General features: G+C 36.5%; 1 protein-coding gene across 2 annotated transcripts in view; it reads left to right on the top strand.

Moving 5' to 3' along the window:
* The window catches only part of LOC140335544 (dipeptidyl peptidase 4-like), a 53,580-nt gene that overhangs the window by 14,182 nt on the left and 16,605 nt on the right, over positions 1-22,793 (top strand). Inside the window, exons 3-12 of one of the 2 annotated variants that reach the window (XM_072418246.1) lie at positions 7,277-7,369; positions 10,578-10,672; positions 12,049-12,123; positions 13,536-13,588; positions 15,113-15,185; positions 16,355-16,475; positions 17,569-17,729; positions 19,938-20,041; positions 21,598-21,733; positions 22,307-22,345. In XM_072418246.1, the coding sequence (XP_072274347.1) occupies positions 7,277-7,369; positions 10,578-10,672; positions 12,049-12,123; positions 13,536-13,588; positions 15,113-15,185; positions 16,355-16,475; positions 17,569-17,729; positions 19,938-20,041; positions 21,598-21,733; positions 22,307-22,345 (950 nt within the window). Of the gene's footprint in view, positions 1-7,273; positions 7,370-10,577; positions 10,673-12,048; positions 12,124-13,535; positions 13,589-15,112; positions 15,186-16,354; positions 16,476-17,568; positions 17,730-19,937; positions 20,042-21,597; positions 21,734-22,306; positions 22,346-22,793 lie in introns of both variants that reach the window. The other variant, XM_072418245.1, reaches the window with a different exon arrangement.

Here is a 22,793-nt window from a genome sequence, read left to right as displayed (position 1 = left end):
AATGTAATGTAATAAAATACATAGTTCCCAGGGATGAAACATGAGTGAAGATATATTATGTGGCAGACCTGCAGGCTCAAGTGTTCGGATCAACTGCGGAGAAGAAATAAGTATGTGGAGCAAAGTTTAGGTTACTGCTAGGGCAAAATATTGAAGTTGGAGTCTAAACCCACTGGATACTCACTGGTCCCCGTTCCATCAGATGTGCGGCCATCTTATTTTCTTCCTCAATTCAATCTTTAGCCATCTTGATTGACCAGGCTGAAATGATGTAACTCCCATGTAGGTGTGCGGGAGTTCATTCGGTTCTAGCATCTGAAAGGGAAGCTGGCATGATCCGGATATCCTGGCAACCATTTCACAGATTTCCCTTTAGACAATAAAGCCCTGCATGATCACACTTTTTTTAAAGGTGTTATAGGTGTTAGGAAAAGAGTTAAAGAAAAAGTGCAGTTAGCGGTTTTTAGGCTTATTGTGAGGTTTAAGGAAAAACTATAATGGTTTTTGGTCCATTTTATTTGATTTCTTTTTTGACATTTAAACATTTTTAACTGATGTTTTATAATTACTTTTTTACTATATGTATGTTTTACAAATAAACATGTAATACATGCCAAAGGTTTCCCAAACTACATGGGGCCTGATTCATGAAAGCTCTTCAAGGCTAGGGAGGATGCACTTTCATCAGTAAACCTGGAATGGATTTCTTCAAAGTTATTTGATATTTTCTAGCCCCCCCTGGCAGTATTCATGAGTGTGGCTTGGAGTAAAAAAAGCCACACTCGGGGTAGCTAAAAACAAATAAAAAAACACACTTACCTTGTCCCATTGCATCCTTCAGCATCCTGCCCGACAGATCTCATTCTCGGGCGGCGTCCTCTTCATCGGATCTTCAGCCGGCGAGTGCAGTGATGTTCCCGGGGTTTCCCTGGTGACATTGGTGCAAACCTCGGTACCTGCGGGAGGTGCAGTTGTAAAATTTTAAAAAAGCTTATTAAATATTGGAAATATTTCGGTGAGTTATGCCTAAGAATTATAGGCCTAAAATGTAAAATACATTTCCATGCAAAAACAATGTAACGCTTTTTGTGTAAAAAAAAACAAACAAACAGAATTAGAACGCCAGGGGGGCTAGCAAATGTTTTGAATCCTGGACCAGATCCATTTCTGGTTTGCTGGATCACCCAGCTTCACTAACAAAAGTGTATCCTCTCCAGCCTTGAAGAGCTTTCATAAATCAGGGCCATTGGGTTGACTGAAGTTGACTGCCATTTGGCTCACATTGCTGGATTGAATCCTAGCACACGATAAGGGAATAAACACCTTTCTGAATTATTTATATTTGTGTGTAAATTTCATCTTGAACAATTCACTTCTTTACCTATAGGGTTAACTGTTGTAAATATCATAGTTAATGTATTAATGCAAACATACTACAAGCATGTAGGTATGTTTTTTTGTTGTTTTTTTTTTTAAGTTCTGCTGCAATGTGCTGCAGAAATTAAAGACACGTTTGGTGCCAAATTTAAGGAAAAAGACACATTTTTTTCAGTTTCGATTACAGGCACATACAAAAATGGAGACTATAAAAACACATAATACACTAACATTCCTTCTTTTTTTGGGATTTCTGTGAGGTTGGCAAAGGTTTCCCCCTATTGTTCTTTTCATGTCCGCATGTTAATAGTATAGTAAGCAAGGTGAAGTGTTAAAAACAAAGTCAAAAGCAGCAAATAAACCCCCCTTTAGTTTCTTAGAACCTCTTTCAATGTTTATTGCTTGATCTCCACCTGGAGTGAAAGTGGAAATAATTTTTTCTAATAAGGAGACCTTCAAATCTATATTTATAAAATAAAAAATATTTAACTATATTGATGAAGGACATGCTGTCCTTTTTTAATTAAACTGGTTAGCCCCTACATTTACTGGGTAGTCTAATATGTTAGCTCTTCAAAGATGCTGGAATGTTAAACCATTAAACATTTTCTTACTTGCCTTATGGAGTATCTAGATCTTTGCATTTGATTTCCCCAATCATTATACCTGCCATTACAATTAAGAAAAGCTTGTTCCATTTGTAGTTTTATTATAATTAATTAATTAATAATACAACATGCATGTTAGGAATACTCAGGGACCGTCTTGTTCAGCATGCGTATCCCATACCCATGCGTATCTTTCTTCCAAGCCAAAGACATCTATCTTTTCCCCCATGTGTACTACATTTCTGTTTCATGATTGCTGCCTAACCAGTTGTTGGAAATGTGCTTTGATATGCCAAGGAGATCTTATGGACCCCCTAAAGTAATGGCCCCGTCATAGATGTGGTGTGTAAGATTATATATATATATATATATATATATATATATATTTATATATAATCAAACCTTAAAGAAGAGCAGCTGTGGAGCAAAGAGTAACAGATGAACATTAGCACAAAGGTGGAACAACTGGAAACTTAGCAATGTATGTCACAGGTGCTCTAGCAATACCATGAGGAAGATAGAGGTGGATAAAAGCTATATTGATCATGACATATCCTACATATGTATATCTCCAGTTTGTCATCAGCTATTCCTGGCTATCATAAACCATTTTAGAATTTTGTTTTTTGATATATCCTGGAACAACATGACATGCAATGAGACTGACCAGAAGCAAGCTATCCCTCTTAACATATAATGTCAGCCTCAATTGTGAAATACATTTGTACATATTTCAGTGTATGACTCATCAATGTATATAACCTAGTTTAGATGACCTATATTTGTAAATAGTCTCCTTAATACGTTTCACATACAGAATTTGATGGCCATGACAGAACTCAACTGTTTTCTACCTTGCTATGATATTAATAATAATAATATTAATAATAATAATATTATTAATAATAATACAATGAAGCCCCCACCCCCAACATATTCATATCTGCCTCCAAGTTAGTATCTGCAGTTAACACTTTAAATGTTGATTTTATATATTAGGCACCATCTCTATCCTATACTACTAAAGCAGTGGTGCTCATACTAAAAGACATTCTAGTATTGAAAAACTGTTGAAAAATATCTTAGGAGTTATAATCCCTATAAAAAAAAATTGAGTGTTATAGAAAATTGTTGTCATACTTACCTGTAATTTTCCTTTCCTGTAATCTCCTCCTGACAGCATGCACACATGGGTAATCTCTGCCCCTTGCTCCCCACAGGACCACTTTACCAAAGCAATAAAAGTAACCTCCCTCTCCTATACAGGTGTAACACGCTGTCAGGAGGAGTTTACAGGAAAGGAAAATTACAGGTAAGTATGACGACAATTTTCCATTATCCTGACACTCCTCCTGACAGCATGTACCAATGGGATGTAGCAAGCAGTAAGAAGAAAACAACACACAAAGCCACGGAAACATTAGTTACTCTTTAGAAAGAGCCACTTGTCAAACAGAAGCCCCAAGGTGAAGCTTCAATCTATAAAGCTAAACAAATGTTGGAAGACTTCCAAATGGTTATTTACAGTTCACTTCCATAGATACTTCTGTAAATGAAGTCTATAAGGTTGCCCCTTGATAATCCGATTCTGCTTGATGAATCAGGGGCAGTAAGTCAAGAACTTCATCTTCCAAGTCCATTTTCTTATTGAGCAGACCTAGACTGAATAGAAAGGAAGCTCCCTGATAACTTGTAGTACCAGAGGAAAGTCCTGTGCTGAAAATAATTACTTTACTGAGTTCTTCAATTTCACAACTGCTTTGAACAACTGTCACTGCAAAAGATGTTCCACTCACTTGGTGGTTGTGGGGGCTGACACTTGAACCTAAATAAGTTGACCCCGAGTTCCTCGTCTGAAGCTGAATGCAGAACATTCTGGAACCTGTGCTGGTGATGGATTAACCAATCAAAACCCTTGATTTCTGCTATACAAATAAAAACTTACTTTATACCGAGAATAACCTGATGCTAGGAGCCTCTGCCTTCCAGCAAGTTGGCATTCAGTCCCCGGCAGTCAGGGATAGAATGCTGCTAATGACCATGGAAAAGTTAGTCCTGGCAAGAAAGAATAAAAGGAGTAGGAAAAATCAGTTTCTTTGTACCAGGGTCATGGCCAGCCTATGCTGGCACTTGGACATAACTGGAAATGCAAGCAGGCCTATTGACTTGAAAACCTGTGTCTTCCCAGAGGCCACTTGTGGTTGAGAAAAGATCTCCTCATATGATCACCCGATCAAACAGATTTTAGGCTGGTGGTTAGGGAGAAAGAAAAGTTGAAATGCTTCTTTGTAGATAAACAAAAAACCTGACTGTGACTTGATGAAAATAGACAATCTTTGTTCCACTTTGTCTGGTAATGTAGAAGATCTGACCTGCATAATTATAATAAAATAATAATAATTACTTCACTGGCAGTCGACCCCTCTAAAACTCTTTGAGCCCACACCATCATTTGTGCCACTTTGTACGAAGGCAAAAAAGAGGGTTAACACATTTCTGACAGGAAATCTCTTGCCTCCTGCACAGTTATGTAAAAGAGCTACTGATGCCTATGCTATACCCTGGCAATCTGCCCCCTGTGATCCTCGGTATAACTTCTTCCAAATAGGATCTGGGCAACACACATGACCTGTTTATCTGCCCCCAACAACGTGACACTAATCCTAATACTACTGCTGGGCAACAACCAGACCAGTTGTGGTGTAGATTTGCTTCCCCATCTAGACAGTGACCCCGAGGATCCTAAACAGAACATAATTGGACATCTAAAATGTAGGATAACTTTTTTAGGTGAAGAACGACCACTTTTTACTAGCCTTTATTCACTTTCTTTATCTTGGCCTGCTTCTTCAAAGCATACAGCTCAATCCTGCTTAGATGGTAACACTCTTGCGACACATGCCCAACATGATTCACTTACCGGGTGCTCCACTGATTTGCTTCTGGAATGAGAGAGTCAATGTTAGCTGACCTGAGGGGCCCATATTGCACATTGCAAGTCAGTTGGATAAATGCCTGGTAGCATTGCCACATTGAATTAAGGAAGCCTTAGCACACTTTGACACATGGAGACATCATTTGTTACACACCCTCTATTACAGGCACCGTAGACTGAGCTTGAGAGAAGCATGCTCTGACTTCCTGGTATGTTATCTTGGAGGGATTTTTTTTTAGGTGGCGGCCATCTTCTGAATCCATCCCCTACCTGTGGCTCAGTTTTCGTGTCTGTGAGGCGAGGTTAGGTGAGCCAGCAACTAAAACAAGTAATATATCTTTCCTATATATGTATCTAACAAAACCCAAAATAAAACTTCGTATCAGACTTCCTACTAGTCAGCATAGCAGCTACAAAGAAGTAAAAAACAGAAAAAAGTTTTTCAAAATGGCGCCTGCTGTAAGCAGGACAGTGATGGTCACCTAACAAAGGCTGCTACCCCTGCTGGAGAAGTTTAAAGATTAACAGTGTTAGATAGCAATTGCACTCATTAACATCAATGATTAAATATGTAAAGTAACCCAAGAAAAAACATCCAAGGTGTTTCCCACAAATACCACAGGATGATAAACAGGTATGTATAATTATAGAATCCTGGTAAAAAAAAAAACACCATAACAGGCAGAACAATAGTGCACTAAGCCATATTGTATGTACAAAAACAACAAATGTTACCAAATTATATGCAATGCCTAACATTGGAGGCTCAGAATGCACTGTCATGGAGCCATACAGCAGGTGGTCCTAGAGATACAATAGAAAGCAAAGACATTCTTACCTTTAAACTCATCTCTACTACTGCCAGGTAAGAAAAAGCTTCCTTACTGCTCACCTACCCGCAACAAAAGGCTTTTTAAGCTCTATATCACCATACCCTCGGCACCAGGGTTCCAAAAATTTAATGGATTTACCTTTCGCAATGGGACTTCCCCTTGGAGAGGCTGAACCAGAGGGGAGAAGAATGGGAAACAAATGCTTGGTCCTGGAGCGAGGACAGAAAAAAAAACACCTGTAGAGGAGAGGGCGGTTACTTTTATTTCTTTAGTAAAGTGGTCCTGTGGAGAGCAAGGAGCGGAGATTACCCATTTGTACATGCTGTCAGGAGGAGACTCAAGAAAATAAAATTAACAAATACAAAACCCAAATGCTATACTTCCTATTCAAATATAAAATATAAGAATTCATAAAAAAAAGTGCAAGACATAAAATGTGCAAAATTAATAAAATGTGCAAAACACAATAAACATATAAATGCTTCATAATTCAAAAACTGTAGGTTCTAAAGTTGGCAGTGCTCCACTCTATTGACATCCCCTTGGTAAGATAAACTCATTTCATTTATGAAACCCTTATATTGGTTTAAACGTGTAGCTAAATGATGACATAATTGCGCTAAACATTTGAACCAGTCATTCTCAAACAGGGTTCTTTAGAACATTTACAGCTGTGTATTCAGGAATTACACCTAATATGAACAATTCATCTTCATTCATCTTTTTCATATTTGGTAATTGATCAATCGTACGTCCCAAAACACTGCACATATGTACGAGATGCCGAGCCAATCATTTTCTCAGAAAGAGTTTGGAATCGTGATCAAATTTCAAATGAATGTATTGCATCATTTATACATATGATACAAGCAGTGCAATTCTGATGAACGTTACAAACACACACACAAATTGAGTATTGACTGTTTAAGATAAATACATAATAAAAGTTAAGTTTTACAGCTTAAAATAAATGAAACATATTCCAAGTATCTCTTGGATACTTATATATACTAATATACAGTATATAGATGAATTGTTTTTAAGATCCTCTAAGATATGCTTTAGATCCGTGTAGCAAAGGAAACAAAAAGAAGCTGCAAAAGCACAGTTGGTAGTTTTTTTCGTTGAGATAACTGTACAGGAAGTTTACTCTGTGTTGGTTTCTGTATCTTGTGTTCTTATTATTTCCTGAAACTTCCATATATATCCATAGATGTTATTATAACCCTTTTACAGAAATGAGTCTAAAAAAAAAAAAGTAAATGACTAATAGAAGTTCTTGTGATTAGAGAAATATGCTGACTTTCTTTGTGAAAATACTACTTTTTAGGCTATTGTGCTAGTCTAATGGCTCCACTTTTTCACATGTAGGGATGAGCAGAGTGATATTGCCAAAACAGAACCTCTCAGTTTCACCCACAGTGAATGTGTTGGTGGAATGTGTAATAAAAGAACATCTTACCTGCATTTTAGAATGACTGATTCTCAAATCTTTTCTATTTTTTATTTTAATACTCCAGAAGAAAAGAAGCCAGATCCTCGCAGAACGTACACATTGGACGATTATTTTGGTGATCAGCTACGGACTAAATCATACAGTTTGCGGTGGATTTCAGGTAAGGCAGTAGCTACTATCCACACAACAGATCACACATACACAACTGATACATATAATATAAGAAATATGTATTATTTATAATATTTAGAAGTTTAACAATAGAAAGCGTTCTACTGTTAAACTTCTCATTCATGTATTTATAAATATATATATATATTTATATATATTTCTGTTGATCTATTTTCATCACTACAGTTTTTTTATTTAGTAGTGTTGGGTTATACCAAATAACTTGACAACTAATCCATAACTTTTTTTTATTAGGCACTTGGTATGCAAACTAGAAACACTCACGGAGATGCACATTCCCAGTTTTTGTGCTTCAAAGTTAATAAATGTTTCCACAGCAAAGGACATTGCACATTTAGATTTACAGGGAGTAAAATGGAATTACATATAGAAAAGATTACACAATTTTGTACAGATTATGTATAGCCCAAACAGAGAAGAATTAAAGAAACCTGCACATGTTCTATTTGCCCTTTACGTCTGGCTAATGCTTATCCACCCTCCCCTCCATAAATTATTATTATTATTACACAGTATTTATATAGCGCCATCATATTGTGCAGCGCTGTACAATGTCCATTGTCCTATCACTAGCTGTCCCTCAAAGGGGCTCACAATCTAATGTGCCTACCATAGTCATATGTTTTTAATACAGTCTATGGGGGGTAGCCAATTAACCTAACTGCATGTTTTTGGGATATGGGAGGAAACCGGAGCACCCAGAGGGAACCCAAGAAAACACAGGGAAAACCTGCAAACCCCATGCAAATAGTGTCCTGGTTGAGATTCGAACCCAGGACCTAGCTCTGCATCTGAGCCACCATGCTGCCCATATAAATGAATAGTTGCTGAGATCTGATAGTGGCTATTCCACTGTTTGCATCCAGCATTGCAAGTCTTCAGTATGTGCTATAAAGCCTATTCATTTTGGATGGGTTGGCTAATGTAAATGCACTGTAACATATGTTACGTAACACTGTATGTATGAGCAGAAATGGTTTTAGGCAGTTTGGGCCCTGGAAAAGGTAGGTTCCCCAGGGAAATGCACGGATAGCCATACCCAATATTCCAGCCCTGTATATGGGCTCTATGAGACACAAAACTAAGTGTTGTGCAGGTGGATGTTACATGCAGACTCATTGAAATGGATTGTGAACATTTAAACTTACTGTTTAATTATACTCAGATCTGCAGATCTCTATAACTCATAGGAATCTGTGAAAAATGAAGCGGAGGAAATGCCTGGGTTGTCACTAACCTATTAAACTTTAATTTATTGTGAACAATTTTAAGCACAGAAGTGCTGACTGTTTGTCTAGTTCTGTGTTTTTGTACTTCAAGTAAAATTAAATTCCTTAACGTAAAAAACACAAACAGTAAATGCACAAAGTGAAGGCTCTTCACAAATGCCTGTTTTTTTCAAATTCCCTCCAGCAATGAATGTCCCTCATCAGTATTTTGAAGCATAAGTTTGTTAGGGTAAGCAAATAATAAAGAGACCCTCCTATTAAAAAGAAGGGCTGCGGACACTTAGAGGTAGACAAAGGCACCAAAAAATAACTCAACAATGACACCTTTTGTCTTTCAAAATTTAAAGAAAAAGGTTTGCCCATACATTCAATTTTAAGGTAATGGAACTTGTGGAACAATGGAAAACAGATACAAATGGCATTTGGTGATCATTAAGTTATTGAAAAGTCAGATCTGTGTAGTTGAGGTTGGAAGTGACAACTATATTTGGTATACGATTTATGGGAGTACCCACCAAGCTGCTATGAACTGTGGCATGTGGCTGGTATGGATGGTATTGGTACTTATATTGGAAGGCATTGTCAAGAACCTTATACCATTTGTTTAATTGTATAAGCTTTACTTATACCATTGGTCCTGATTGATTAAAGCTATCCCAAGAATTGGTTGATCCAGAAAATTTGGAATGGATTACCTAAAATCATTTGCTATTAGATTTTCAATCCTGGATGAGATCCATTCCAGGTTTGCTGGATCACCCAGGTTCCCCCATGATAGTCAATGTTCTCCAGTCTTGGGCAGCTTTAATAAATCAGGCCTATTAATAGTGTGGGTATTCAAATCTAGGTTGTCCTTATATTCGACCCGAATATGGCTGTTCAAATTCGGATAGACCTGACCCGAAAAACCCGGGATTCACAAGTGTGTAAAAAAATGTGTTAAAAAAAATTAAGGTTAAATTATTTTTTTAAATGTGTGTGATTTGTGTAACTAACTTCTTTTTTTTTTTTTACAGGTTATCCCACAATGACAGGATGAATCCTACGGCTGCACAGCCGTGGGAATCCTCCGTCAGTGTGGGATCCCCAGGCATTAGAGGTTAAATGAGGACAAGTCTCCCCATTCATCACCTATAGTGCTCTGTGATTAGCTGAGAAATGGTAAACTTGGTTAAAAGAAAAAAAAAAAGTACAGTAAAAAAGTTTTTTTTACTGTACGTAGAGCCTGACACTATTACAGTGATATACTGAGAGGCTTCAATTGAACTTTAAACTTAACCTATGAAGAGGGAATTGCAATGCAAAAACTTGGTAATAATACTAATTCCTTGACTTTGATTAATTTTGAGTTTCTGACTCAAAACAATTCTACATAAGAAAAGTCAAAATGCAGTGCATACTTGTTCCACATGTCTCAAACTACGGAGACTAGAAGACAACTTTGACAGTCACATCAAATGTGGAGCTGAACAATGACAGCCACCATGTTGCTCATTTTAGAAATTCTTTGTAATATACAGGTTTGTAAATGCCTCCCCCTTAGTTATCTGTTTATGAGTGCATGTGCTTAGCATTCTCTGTATAAGAAAAAACACAATATCGAGTGATATGCTGACTGTCATTGCAGAACCCAATTCCACAAATCCTAGTTTCTTGTATTCTCTTAATATTTGTTTTAGTCCCTGACATAAATCAAATATTCTGTAAGTGAAATAAGAGTGATATGAAACTTTTTTTTGATGTACATATTTTATCCATGCCAATGGTCAGGAAGATAATTGGCCATTGTATTAACATCATTTTAAAAAGTTATCGTTTACCATTAGGATTATTAAAATGAAACAGGTCACAATCACATACTGTATCTTTGAAAGGTTTTTCTGTCCCTTAAAATCATTATACTCCATCTATTCTTCATCAATTCAAATACTGTGTTTTGTTCTCCAGATAATGAATATCTTCACCGATCAAGAGACAATAATTTATTTAACATCAACGTGGACACTGGAGAATCACAAATAATCCTTTCAAACACCACACTAGTATGTATCATTCACAGAAGCTTCCAGTTTTACAGCAAAGTAATGCAGAGTTAGGGCCATTGAAATGACCAGAAATAGAGGGGTCATACAGAGCCAATCATGCAGAGATGCTGAAGAAGACGAGACATTTAGGACCTGCACAGGCTGCAGGATTTACATGACATCTCTAAGCCAGCATGCATGTTAACCCTGGATGATGGCTAAACAAAGGTGGCTCCAACCTTCTGGGAAAAAAAGCAGATGAAAGGGTCCTGTGATCTTTATAAAAGGTTTTAAATACTTGTGTCACACATGAATCAACATGCAACAATTAAATAAATACAAATATACCTGTTGCTAATTATGCTTTAAAAGAAACCTGTAATGAGAAAGCATGGACCTGACCAGGCATTGATCCTGAGCAAATATTCTAATTAGAAGTTCTGAATTTCCTGAGTGATTGTTCTGGGTTAGGTCTTAAAGCTAAACTATGAGAAAAGCAAATATTATTTAAATATAAAACATGAGTATTTTTGAATTTTGGTATGTTTTGCATATTCTTTCCAAATCTGTGCAGTAATCAATGATGAAATCTTACTGTTGTGCCAGAGCTTCCTCTACTGTAGACCAGTGAGTGCTGTTGTCTCTACGGATATATGTGATCAGTCCTACATGACTGGTCATGCATCCACCACCATTTCGTTTTCCTCAATGCCTGTAGTGGGTAGGTGTGCAGGACTCCTCCCATAGTTCTACTCCCTGCAAAAGTTACATGCAGCACAGTGAGTGAGTTACTGCTACTTCTATATAGTAAAATCTGGGTTTGCAAAAAGTTCAGCTTTTTGGCTCCTATTCTAGATACAACCCAACAGGAAAGGTTTCCTTCAATATCTTATTTCACAAGCAACCCAAAATTTGTTTTTGTGAAAAGAAGCATTTAATGTGATAATTCTCACAAGATAAAAAACTTTGATGGCTTTGATGCTAAAGTATAGAGCATGCTTTAATAACATTTTTTATAATGGGGGGAACCCTTAAAATAACTTTCGGGTCTTCAAGGAACCTCTTCTGTAATTACTATATCCACAGTTCACAGTACATTAGTGTGGTGGTCAGTGAGGTCAATAGCTTTTATATTGCTCAGAGAGAAGAATGTCACCCTTACTGATATCCCAAAATCGTTGGCGTCACTTAAACTGACCTGAGAAGCACAAATTGCTCAAGGAACCCCTAGCACCCTTTGGAAGCACTTTTGTGTTCTATGGAACCCTGCTTGAGAAACACTGGTATAAAATCTTCATATGTTCATTGAATTCCTTTATTTGCCCAGTATTTTCATATATCTAGGTGTTCCAATCATTCTTATAACACTGTTCTTTTGATCCTTATATCATCAGAGTAACAGCAATGCATCTTACTATGACCTGTCCCCAGACAGAAGATATGCACTACTGCAGTACAACTATGAGAAGGTAATATAATTTTGTCATTTATATGCATTTATATCTTTAAAGACATAGGAAGGTTTATGATATCCACATAAGCCTTGTGAAACAGATTGCAAGCTGTCCATACCAGGGGTGCAGTTATAAAAAAAGAAGAGGGGGCACTGTACTATCTATGGCAAGCGCGCATGCGCATAATTGTTATGTAAATGTGCCCGCTCCGCTACACCCCTGCCTATGTGTCACTCAAAGGGGAAGAAACTTCCTCCAGAGTGATATCATAATGCCAGAACCCGCCCACTCTCCCATCGCAGGTCTGAGCCTGTGATGGGAGAGTGGGTGGGTTGCGTACAGAGAGACAACCTGCCCACCGAGCCTGCAATTCCATATGAAAGACATGGTCCTCAGGTCTTGCCGGTGCACCCCCCTTCTCCTGACCCCCTGAGGTGGGGGGGTGCCACAACAAAGAATTCTTTGCAAAATAAGAGTGGCCACGCCATTCCCAAAAAAGTGAGTGCATGTTGATCCCACCCATGCTCACCCCACTACACCCCTGGTCCATACACAGCTAATATATATGGTACAGATAAAAATATTTACAAGCCTATATCTGTATATAAGAATTTTCCATAGCATTACTCCACCCCTATTTTGTAGCCCAAAAAAAGTTAATAAAAAAAATGATTGGTTAAATGTTGCTGATTGAAATTTTTAGTGTACGTGCAATGGAACAATATAGGGCTTACAGTCCCTATACACAGGTGTAGTTAGAAAGGATTGGAAAAAAAAAATGTCAAAAGCACTTCAAATATTTTAAGGGTCTGGGTTGTCCAGCCCAAGGGCCACATACAGCCTAGGAGTTTCATATGAACACAGTGGCTGTTTGTAAACCACAACTAACTACATGTATTGTCTGCTAGAGCAATGATAAAAATTTGTGTAGATTCTGACCCACAGACTGGGATGGATGCCGTAGGCTTATATGATCCAAATGTATCAGCTAAACTGCGATTTGCTGCATGTATAATAAATACATTTGTGTTAATGCAAGCTGTTAGTGTTTTTGCTGTGTTTGTGAGTGATGTCACAAATTCATTAAATATTCAGTAATCTATTATGCAGAATTGTATAGAAATTTAGGTTGTTAATACATTATGGGCCTAATTTAGTAAAGCTCTCCAAGACTGGAGAAGACAGACTACCATGGGAGAACCTGGGTGGTCCAGAAAACCTGGAATGGCTTTATTAAACATCATTTGCTATTAGTGGGCAAATGTTTCCAATCCTGGACAAGATCCATTCATGGTTTGCTGGATCACCCAAGTTCTCCCGTGAGAGTCTATCTGATCCAGTCCTGAAGATTTTTTTTTTTTCAGGCCCTATGTTTGCTAATCTTTTATTTTTATTATAATATTTTTTTTTCGTATCATTTTTTTCAGTTATGGAGATATTCCAATACAGCCTCATACAGAATACTTAATGTACAGACCCAGTAAGTTTTTTGCTATGCTATTTAATAAAAGTTTCTTTAATTTTAAATTAATTGTGTGTATGCACATGTATTTCTAGCAGTTTAGTTTAGTTTAGTTTTAGTCTACAGTCTACCAAAGAACAGCCATTCTAAAGCAGATGTTGAATGTTAGCAGTGATAACAGAAATTTGTGCCCTAGGTTATACTCGAGTCAAAATATTTTTCCTGTTTGTCAGGTAAAAGCCGGTACCTTGGTTTACACTCAGATTGGTTTATATTCAAGTATATAAGGTTTTCCTTTTGAATTCTTTAAAGTAAATGCTTACAGTGTAGAAATGTTCCCCCGTCCATCCAGTACACCACATATGTACTGCCATCAGATTAGAAACCAGTAGGCATTAGGTAGGGAGTTATATTTGGTTCATGTTGGGGTCATTGGTTGGAAGTAAAGGATTCCTATGGTTTCCCCATATAATACCCCTTCACCCATTACATAATCACTCTTTTTCTCTCTTCCAACACACTGTTGAATTGCCAGTCAATTTTTGTAGGGCCTATTCTCTAATCACAGCTTGCACAAATATTATTATTATTAATAATAATATTAATAATAATAATAATATTAATAATCAGCATCATCATAATATTATTCTGTATTTATAAGGCACCAACATAGTATGCAGCACTTACAAAGTCTCCAGTCATGCCACTAACTGTCTCATAATCTAAAGTTCCAACCATAGTTTTAAAAGTCTAGGTCAGAGATCTTTGTCAGTCTTGTCTTGGCATGAATGAACTCCCATGCAGTTCATTTCTATAGTATATTCTGGCATTGTACACTAGGCTACGTCTGTGCAGACAAGTGTACATAGCAAAGGAGATAGAGACAGGCAAGTGAGTATCCTATATTGCAGAAGAGACAAACTATGCTTTTACTGCAAAAAAAGACTGCTCATTTGTAGTTTTGGGTTTCAGATTGGTGTCTGCTTTGCAGTTAAAGATTGTGGTATACTATAATGCCACTATAAACCAATGGACATAAACACAGTAGTGGCACCCACCCTAAACTTGGTGAATCTTGTAAGTTCACCATGGTGCTCCCCATTTTTTCCACCATGTTTAAAACTTGTCACCCCCCCCCGTACACACACCATGTTTCACCTGATCTACCCAGTGCCATATAAAAGCAAATTAACAATAGCTAAACTAAATAAAAATGGAATTAAAAAAGTCTTTTTGTCCTAAAAGGTTTTTAAAAAAAGTTGTTCCTTTGAGCAATTTGTCACTAAGAATTGCTCCTATATGTCATTTTATTATCGAGATTTCCATAAAAATTTACTGGAGTAACAGATGATAATCACCTTGTATCATAAAGACACAAACAAGATGCCATAAAGTGTTAATTGCTGCGATTACATGTGTGACATCTCATTAACGTTTTGAAAAATAGGCTTTAACCATCACTTACACGGATTTTGTGGCAGGGCACATTCCACATTCAGGACGTCATCACTCATTCTGCACTTTCCTGTTTTTTTTTCCTAGGACAATTATCACTCAAAATGAACTGCCTCAAAGGATTCAGTACATTACTTGGTCTCCTGTTGGTCATAAATTGGTAAGTCCATTCCCCAGTTATTCATTGTCCACATGAACTCTCTTGCCTGAGCCAAGTCATGTAACCAAGCTATCATTGAGAGTCTAATGTACTAAGAGGGTTCAAAGGCTAAAACTCTGCAAGAGTCAGGAAAATCTAGAATTCCATAAAGCTAAAGGCTAAGCTAGCTAATACAATAGAACAAAAGATACATTGCAGCGTTTGAGGTTTAAGATGTAGTGCATGCATTAGTTCTATTTTTTTAGATTTTTTTAAATATTTCCTCTATATTTATTTTGAAATCTTACCAATGTTCTAGGTATCAATACTCATGAAGACGGACAGTAGAAACAGTGCTTTTGATGACTAGCCCCAACCACTATGCTGGTTCCTAATGAACCAATATTTGGCGGCCATTTTTGGGTGGCCATGGGTGAGAGGCTACATTTATTGCCCCATAACGTTACCATCCGGCTGAACTTACATACTGTAATGTGTGTATAGAAAACCAGTTTTGCCACCCAAGGTCACAAAGTGTTGTCAGAGTATAAAAACACCTCCCTGAATCTGAATTTGAAATGTACTGTTTGCCAAGTTTGCAAATAAATGTGCCCCAGTGGCCACTGGAACAAGCCAATACAAATGCTGCTGGGATTGGCTGATAGTGTACTTAATGGGCAGTGTTCTCATTGACTAGTACCCATCACCATTCCCACTAGCCAGCCAGAAATTTCTCACTATATTCCATAACCTAGGTTCATCCAATTGATCCATTGGTTTGCTGAACTAGTTTATTATGGTTTGGCAAGTTTCAGTGAAGAGTTTGCACTGATTAAATCTGTATATTATTAAAATTTCCAACCAAAATGGATAAAATATGAAAAGCTTTTTGTTAAGGTTTACATATATACAGTATAAGCCTATAGAAATCTAAAAATATGATTAACAAAACATACAAACCTACCTTGTTGGTTCAGGAAAATGACCAGAATGCAGTAATGATGAAGATCATGCAAGGGAGCCTGAAAGAAGTCACTAAGATCTTAAAATGGAACCCACAGTTTGGTTGAAATTTCCAATTGGCAGACAACATTTTTCTTGTTTTCATACAGGAAACTCAGTGTCCCACGCATGAACATGAACACACATGCAACAATTCTATAAGTTTATTGTGTCTTTTTCAATCCTAGGTTTATGTTTGGGAAAATAATGTTTATATCAGGAATAGTCCAGAGGAGCAAAGTATCCAAATTACCACCAATGGAGAGGGAAACAAGATCCTAAACGGCATACCAGACTGGGTATATGAAGGTATCCTAATTTAGTGTTTTAGGATGAACTTAAAAGAAATACCTTATATACTTGAATATAAAGCAATCTGAATATAAACCATGGTACCTACTTTTACCTGAAAAACAGGAAGAATATTTTGAATAAAGTATAGCCTAGGGCTAACATTCAAAACCATAAAAAACAGACATGCTAATAAAATGATCAAGGAAAAAAAATAAAATTTCAGTTTTGATTGAATTTAAATTTAGATTTTAAAAACTGTGATGGTATTATAGAAGCACAGAATATACCTCGGTATTAAAGTTTAAAAGGAATGACACCAGAGACTGTTGATCCAGGGAATATCTGATTGTCTTTTGGAATTAGGAAGGATTTTTTTCCCTTTTTTCCCCCGTTGAAGTACCACTCTTTATAAGTTGGATTAACTGTACATGCATGTTTCTATCTAGAATATGCAGGTTTTCTAGTTTATTTTTTAATATTTCCTTGGGGTTGAAATCTAAGGACTTGTGTCTTTTTTCAACCTGACTAACTATGTAACTTGATCTCAGTCTGTATATCATTCCCCCCTTTTCACAAACTAAAGTATTTGGTCGTTTTGAGTTAGTTACAATCACTCATTTACTACTAAATGATCTTTTGTACAAAATTGTTGCTCACTAGTACATGTAGCTGTGTCCTCATGTAAATTTTGTTATAAACAGCTTGACTTTGACATCTCCGGGACTTTGACAGGTCAAATCACAAACTGAGTTCTGGGACATGTCATCTGAGTATAAACTTTCTAATGGCATTAAGAAGGTAAACAAAATCTCGGTTTATACTCAAGTATATACAATACATAAAAAGCTGGGTGGGACAACTTGTCCACATCCCTCAAAGATTAGACTATTGTAAGTTTGAAATATCTATAGGCTCAGAGAGGGGGAATCCATCTCTTCGGTGCCAAGAATTCCAAACAACAACTCTGTATAATTGCCTACCAGTCTGTAGCAAAACAGCTGTTACTAAATTTATACACAAAATCTGGGAGTTAAAGGCAAAAATATAAATTGTAAAACTTTACCTTGCTTCACTTTAAAATAATAATAATATATATTTTTTTTTACAGAGGAAATGTTTGGTACTAATTATGCATTATGGTGGTCACCAAATGCAAAGTTTTTGACATATGTAGAGTTTAATGATACAGAAGTGCCGATAATAGAATATTCATTCTATGGTGATGATGCTGAACAATATCCACAGACTGTTCATATTCCATATCCTAAGGTATGTCAAAAGTTGTATTATATTACAGGAAACATGTACTGACAAAGTGTGTAGACTGCTCATACTAACCTTCCTTTCTGAAAATATTAGTTCCCTGCTTCATTTGCTTTAGTGCTTCCATGTCGTTGGCCTGAAATATACAACATGTAAACAGACCCCACATCATTTTTCCAAGATCATTGACTCTGAAAGTACTAAAACCAGTAATATCTATGCTTCAATGTCCACATTTTGGCACTTTTCTTTTAATAAACAGCCTTAAAGTTAATGTAAAGCCAAAAATTTTAAAGAATTTATTAGAATTTGGAATAAACCTACTGCTGCTGTAAAGATTTCTCTTCCAGTCTTTGAAGTTTTTAAATCTTAAAAAGTGAAGGGTTTCCTATCTCAGACAGTTGTCCACATTGAAGGATTTAATTTCAACTCTGGTCCCATGACAACTCACAATTTAGATTTCCACTTACTTTGTTTTACAGTGTCAATGAGAAAAAGAGGGGTGCAAAGTCCCTCACTATCATAGGGCCTAACACGAGCCTATCATATTCATGGGCCCACTAACTCTTTCCACTCTTTCCAAACTGTATAAAAAACAAAAAGAAAAGTTTTGCCTTTAGATACACTTGATTGTAACATTCATTCTATAATGCACTACAATATTTTGAATAAGCTCCAATACCCCACAAGGTATAGTAATATGGCAATAATATACCCCGGGCAGAATAATTTTGGGTCAATATTCCTTTAGACAATTTTTTACGTTTTTAAGTTTTGAAATAGTTAAAAACTAAGAAAAGAATGTGAAGAAACCAAATTTTATTCTCTTTAGATTGTATTTAAAAACCTACAGATTTACGTTGTAGTAGCCAGGAAAGAATGATTAGACTGATGATGGCAAGCCAAGATATTCTGCCAGGGAATGTTGGCACACGCCTCTTCTATTACTCTTGAAAAGGAGTGTTAAAACATCCGGCATATGTTTAAGGCATCTATACCGTGTGCTTGGAGGCAAATAGGCAAGACGTGTCACTACCCAGAATCCCCTGCTGCAGCAGAGACACCATATGTTGTGCAATTCTGCAACAGCTCTTGAACTAGTTTAGGGCATGTAAATAATGACACTTTATTGGCATTTTCCTTTAACTATATTTATTGAGTCACTGAATATTTATTGGATCAACTTGTATCAGAATATATACATTAGAACAAGTAAAATTAAAATCAACTGATGGTATTTTGGGTATTCTGTTCCGTTCAATGCATCACCAAGTAGTTAGTCATAGAGAAAGCAACAGTATGATGGTCATACTGAACATACAAAACTTCTTAGAAAATGCAATACAAATGGGTAGGGAAGTTTGCTTAATTCTCAATTTGTGTTTTGTCATCATTTGGGAACCATCAGTACTGAGATACTTCCACCAGAAGTCATAAATCTAACCAAATGCATTGGTCTTTATATATCCAGAATGTAGTAACACTGGGGAATAAAATAAACTTGGCAGTACCCTAATGGAAGTACATCTTGCAGTTCTTGCATATACTTTAATCCAGTATTTACTCCAAATTCTGGAGTCTTGTGGACTTTTTCCAAACCAGCACTATGTAAAAATGTAATGAAAGTAGGAGGGATAGGTAGACCCTTGTCACTGCACTAATCAAGTTTTCTTTAGGCAAATAACTGCAGAGATTATTGACCCACCATTTTCATGATGGCTTGAGACTAAAATAGCATGTCACTTCTGGAGTCTCAGAGGTATATTTTGCTGAATCCTGTAATTTGACCCACAATTACCTGTTAATTTGAGTGCAATGGGTTAGTAAATATGAAGCAAAGGGGCAAAAATGCAAAACATGTCATGGTGTCATGTACTGGACTACATAACATCTCTCCTATTGTAAGGAAATAGGATGACAGTATATTTTAATTAGAGGAGTATTTTTTGAACCAACATTGGTTTATGATTTATGAAAGCTCTCCAAAACTGGAGAAGATATACATCAGTGAAGCTGGGTGATCCAGCAAATCTTGAACTGATTTCTTAAAAGCCATGTGCTATTTGTTAGCAAATGCTTCAGTCCGGACTAGATCCATTCCTAGTTTGCTGGATAACCTAGGTTCACTGATTAAAGTGTATCTTCTCCAGCCTTGGATAGTTTTAGTCTACAAACTCTGACTGTATTTCAATATACTTTTTTATTTTTCCCAAGGCAGGAGCTAAAAACCCCACCGTGAGACTGTTCTCTGTAAACACAGAATCCCTCCAAAACATAACCATTAAGGAGATTCTTGCACCAGCGGACATTAAATCTGGGTAAGACTGTTCAAAGTACATTCCTTTACGTTATTATCAATAGAGACCATTTAAACCTGGCACCTCTGTTATGTTCCCTTCTCTGGGGCAAGGTGGGATTTTTACCAGATGTTTTATTTCAATCCTTGCAGGCTGAGAAAACAGTTTGTAACATTTGTAAAATAGCCCCTACAACATACCTGCATGATGTATAAACAACTAAGCTTCAGAACAACTTTTGCTTGGCTGGTCTTCTTATTTGCATTTAGAATGATTACTAACATTAATCCCAATATGTTTTTTTGGGAAGAGAGTTTTCTTTTCTAGGTACTGTGTAGGTACTGCCTTCCATTGTGTATTTCCTTTATATAGTTTTAAGACAAAAGGAGTTGAACCATTTAAAGTATATACAGTATATGCAGTATATACAAATAACAAGTGTTATGTCACTATACATACAAAAAAATATTATGGCCCCATAGAGAAAGAATTGTGCTACTTTATGAGACTCATATGTAAAGCTATATGACAAAGACAATATATCCAGTAGTAAAATTGCATGGCAATGAACAGAAACTTTCAGGAAAGAATCATCAGGTCTTATTGTAATAAAAGCTGCAAATTTAAAATGTTGAAAACTACTAAAAATAAAGGGGAAATAGAAGATCTGCTTGCACAGTTTGCCCCCCCTTTACAAAATTACCTACTGTTAGTAGGTGTTAAATACCTTACCAGTGATGCAGAAGACAGGTATAGGTACAATTTCTTTTTTTTCAGGTGCATTACACTACACTTACTAAATAGCATGTGATTTGGGAAGGTGAAAGGGGCCCAGACTGTGTAAGTGGACCTTCCATTCTAGTGGAAGGTCTGCTTTAACATTGTAAAACTTATATGGGAATTATAGAGATTTGATTTCTAATTATTGTAAGCAGTCTGAATATTTCACAAATGTCACAAGCTTCCAAAAATTTACTTTACCAATGCAAAATGCAATGGACCCCATACAGAAACCTATGGCACTGTGAATTCATTGTTCATTGACTCTGGATGTACAGTACAGCAAAATGCGATTTTTACTTTAACAATCTTTCCTCTAAAAATACTGCAATAGTTGATAACATTTTAAATGTTGCTTCTCTAAACATGAACACATCACTGTAACACTTTTTGCAAGTTAAATATGGATTTGCAATAAAAAAATTAAACAAGACAGGTTTTGTTATAAAGAATGATTGTCCATTTAAAATGACATTGCATACTGATATCACAGGGTGACTAGGAGTGATATGATTTAGGACAGTAAAATCAGAGAAGATAAGATTGTTATAGTGTACCCTCTACTGCTAGAAAGTGGTAATGCAATGACATATTTTCTGCATTATGATCCAAAATTGGACTGCATTGGAAAGAAAAGCAGAGATCTTTTTATTCATATATTATATGCTATCATATTTTCTCTTTCTTCCTTTTTTTCGTTTTTTTTTTTCCTTCTTGCTTGCTCTATTACATCCGATAAACTAATGATTCAACAGTCCAATGTAACACATATTACCACTTCTCTGTATTGATTTCAGAGACCATTACTTGAATGGGATGAACTGGGTGACAGATGAAAGATTGGCAGTCCAGTGGTTGAGAAGAATCCAAAATGTTTCTGTTCTTGTCATATGTGACCATGAAAATGCCTCTACAACCTGGAGATGTGATCAGGTATATTGCCCTTTATGTATAGTTACTTTATTACCATGTTAAGGAAAACCAACGCTGATAGTTCAGTTTTAGGTGATTAGGATGTGTAAACACTATCTTTCTGCATGTTATGGGTATTTTGTTAGATATCTAAAGCGTAACTCTAAGCTCAGCAGCAACTTGTGTCAAGGTACAGTTTTTTTAAAGGAACAGGTTCCAGAATTCCAGGACATTCCGGATTTACTGCCAAGTTAGACGCCGACTTGGAACAAGTATGCAACAAGTAAAACCTTGAGCAATGGTCAGTTTGTGCCCGGCACTTTAAGTGGTGCAGATGATCTTTTTAGCTATCTGGTGACATTCTTTCCAATGCTGAGCAATGAAAGAAGAATTCTGACCACCACACTGTGAGCTGTGGATATACTAATTATAGTAGGGATTCCCTGAAGACCTGAAAATAACTTCAATGTTTCCCCTGTGTTCACAAAGGTAGTGAAAGGAGGCTGTTCTAAAATATATATATTTATATATATCATATATATGCTTTTGTATATGTGTGTACATTAAAAATAATTATTTTTTTTTTACTTACAGCCCATTTATGAGGAGAGTACTACTGGCTGGGTTGGAAATGTAAGTTGTGACAGATTGGCTTCCCCTCAAAAGAAAAAAAAAAAATGCGCCTTAGATTGTATTAATGACTGTTGAATGACATATGACTATGGTAGGGACATTGTGAGCCCTCTTAAGGTACAGCTAGTGGCATGACTATGGACTTTGTACAGTGCTGCGTAATATGTCAGTGCTATATAAATACCGGATAATAATAAATAATAATATAAATATACACTTGAAGCTTCAGCTGACACTTGATTCCTGTCCCCCGGAACTAAAGTGTAAGCTATAGCATATATAAAGGTTGATAAAGGAGCTCTTACAAATCTTAGTTACCCCTCACAATTAGTTTTGATGTTCGAATTCGGGTTGTCCCTATATTCTACTCGAATATGGCTGTTCGAATTCGGGTAGACCCGACCCGAAAAACACGGGATTCGACAGCAAAAATTCCGGAGGAAAAAAA

Source organism: Pyxicephalus adspersus, chromosome 7, assembly GCF_032062135.1.
Source record: "Pyxicephalus adspersus chromosome 7, UCB_Pads_2.0, whole genome shotgun sequence".
In the NCBI taxonomy this organism is placed as follows: Eukaryota; Metazoa; Chordata; class Amphibia; order Anura; family Pyxicephalidae; genus Pyxicephalus; species Pyxicephalus adspersus.
Note: the sequence above shows the minus strand (reverse complement) of the source record. Positions and strands in the feature narration are given on the sequence as shown.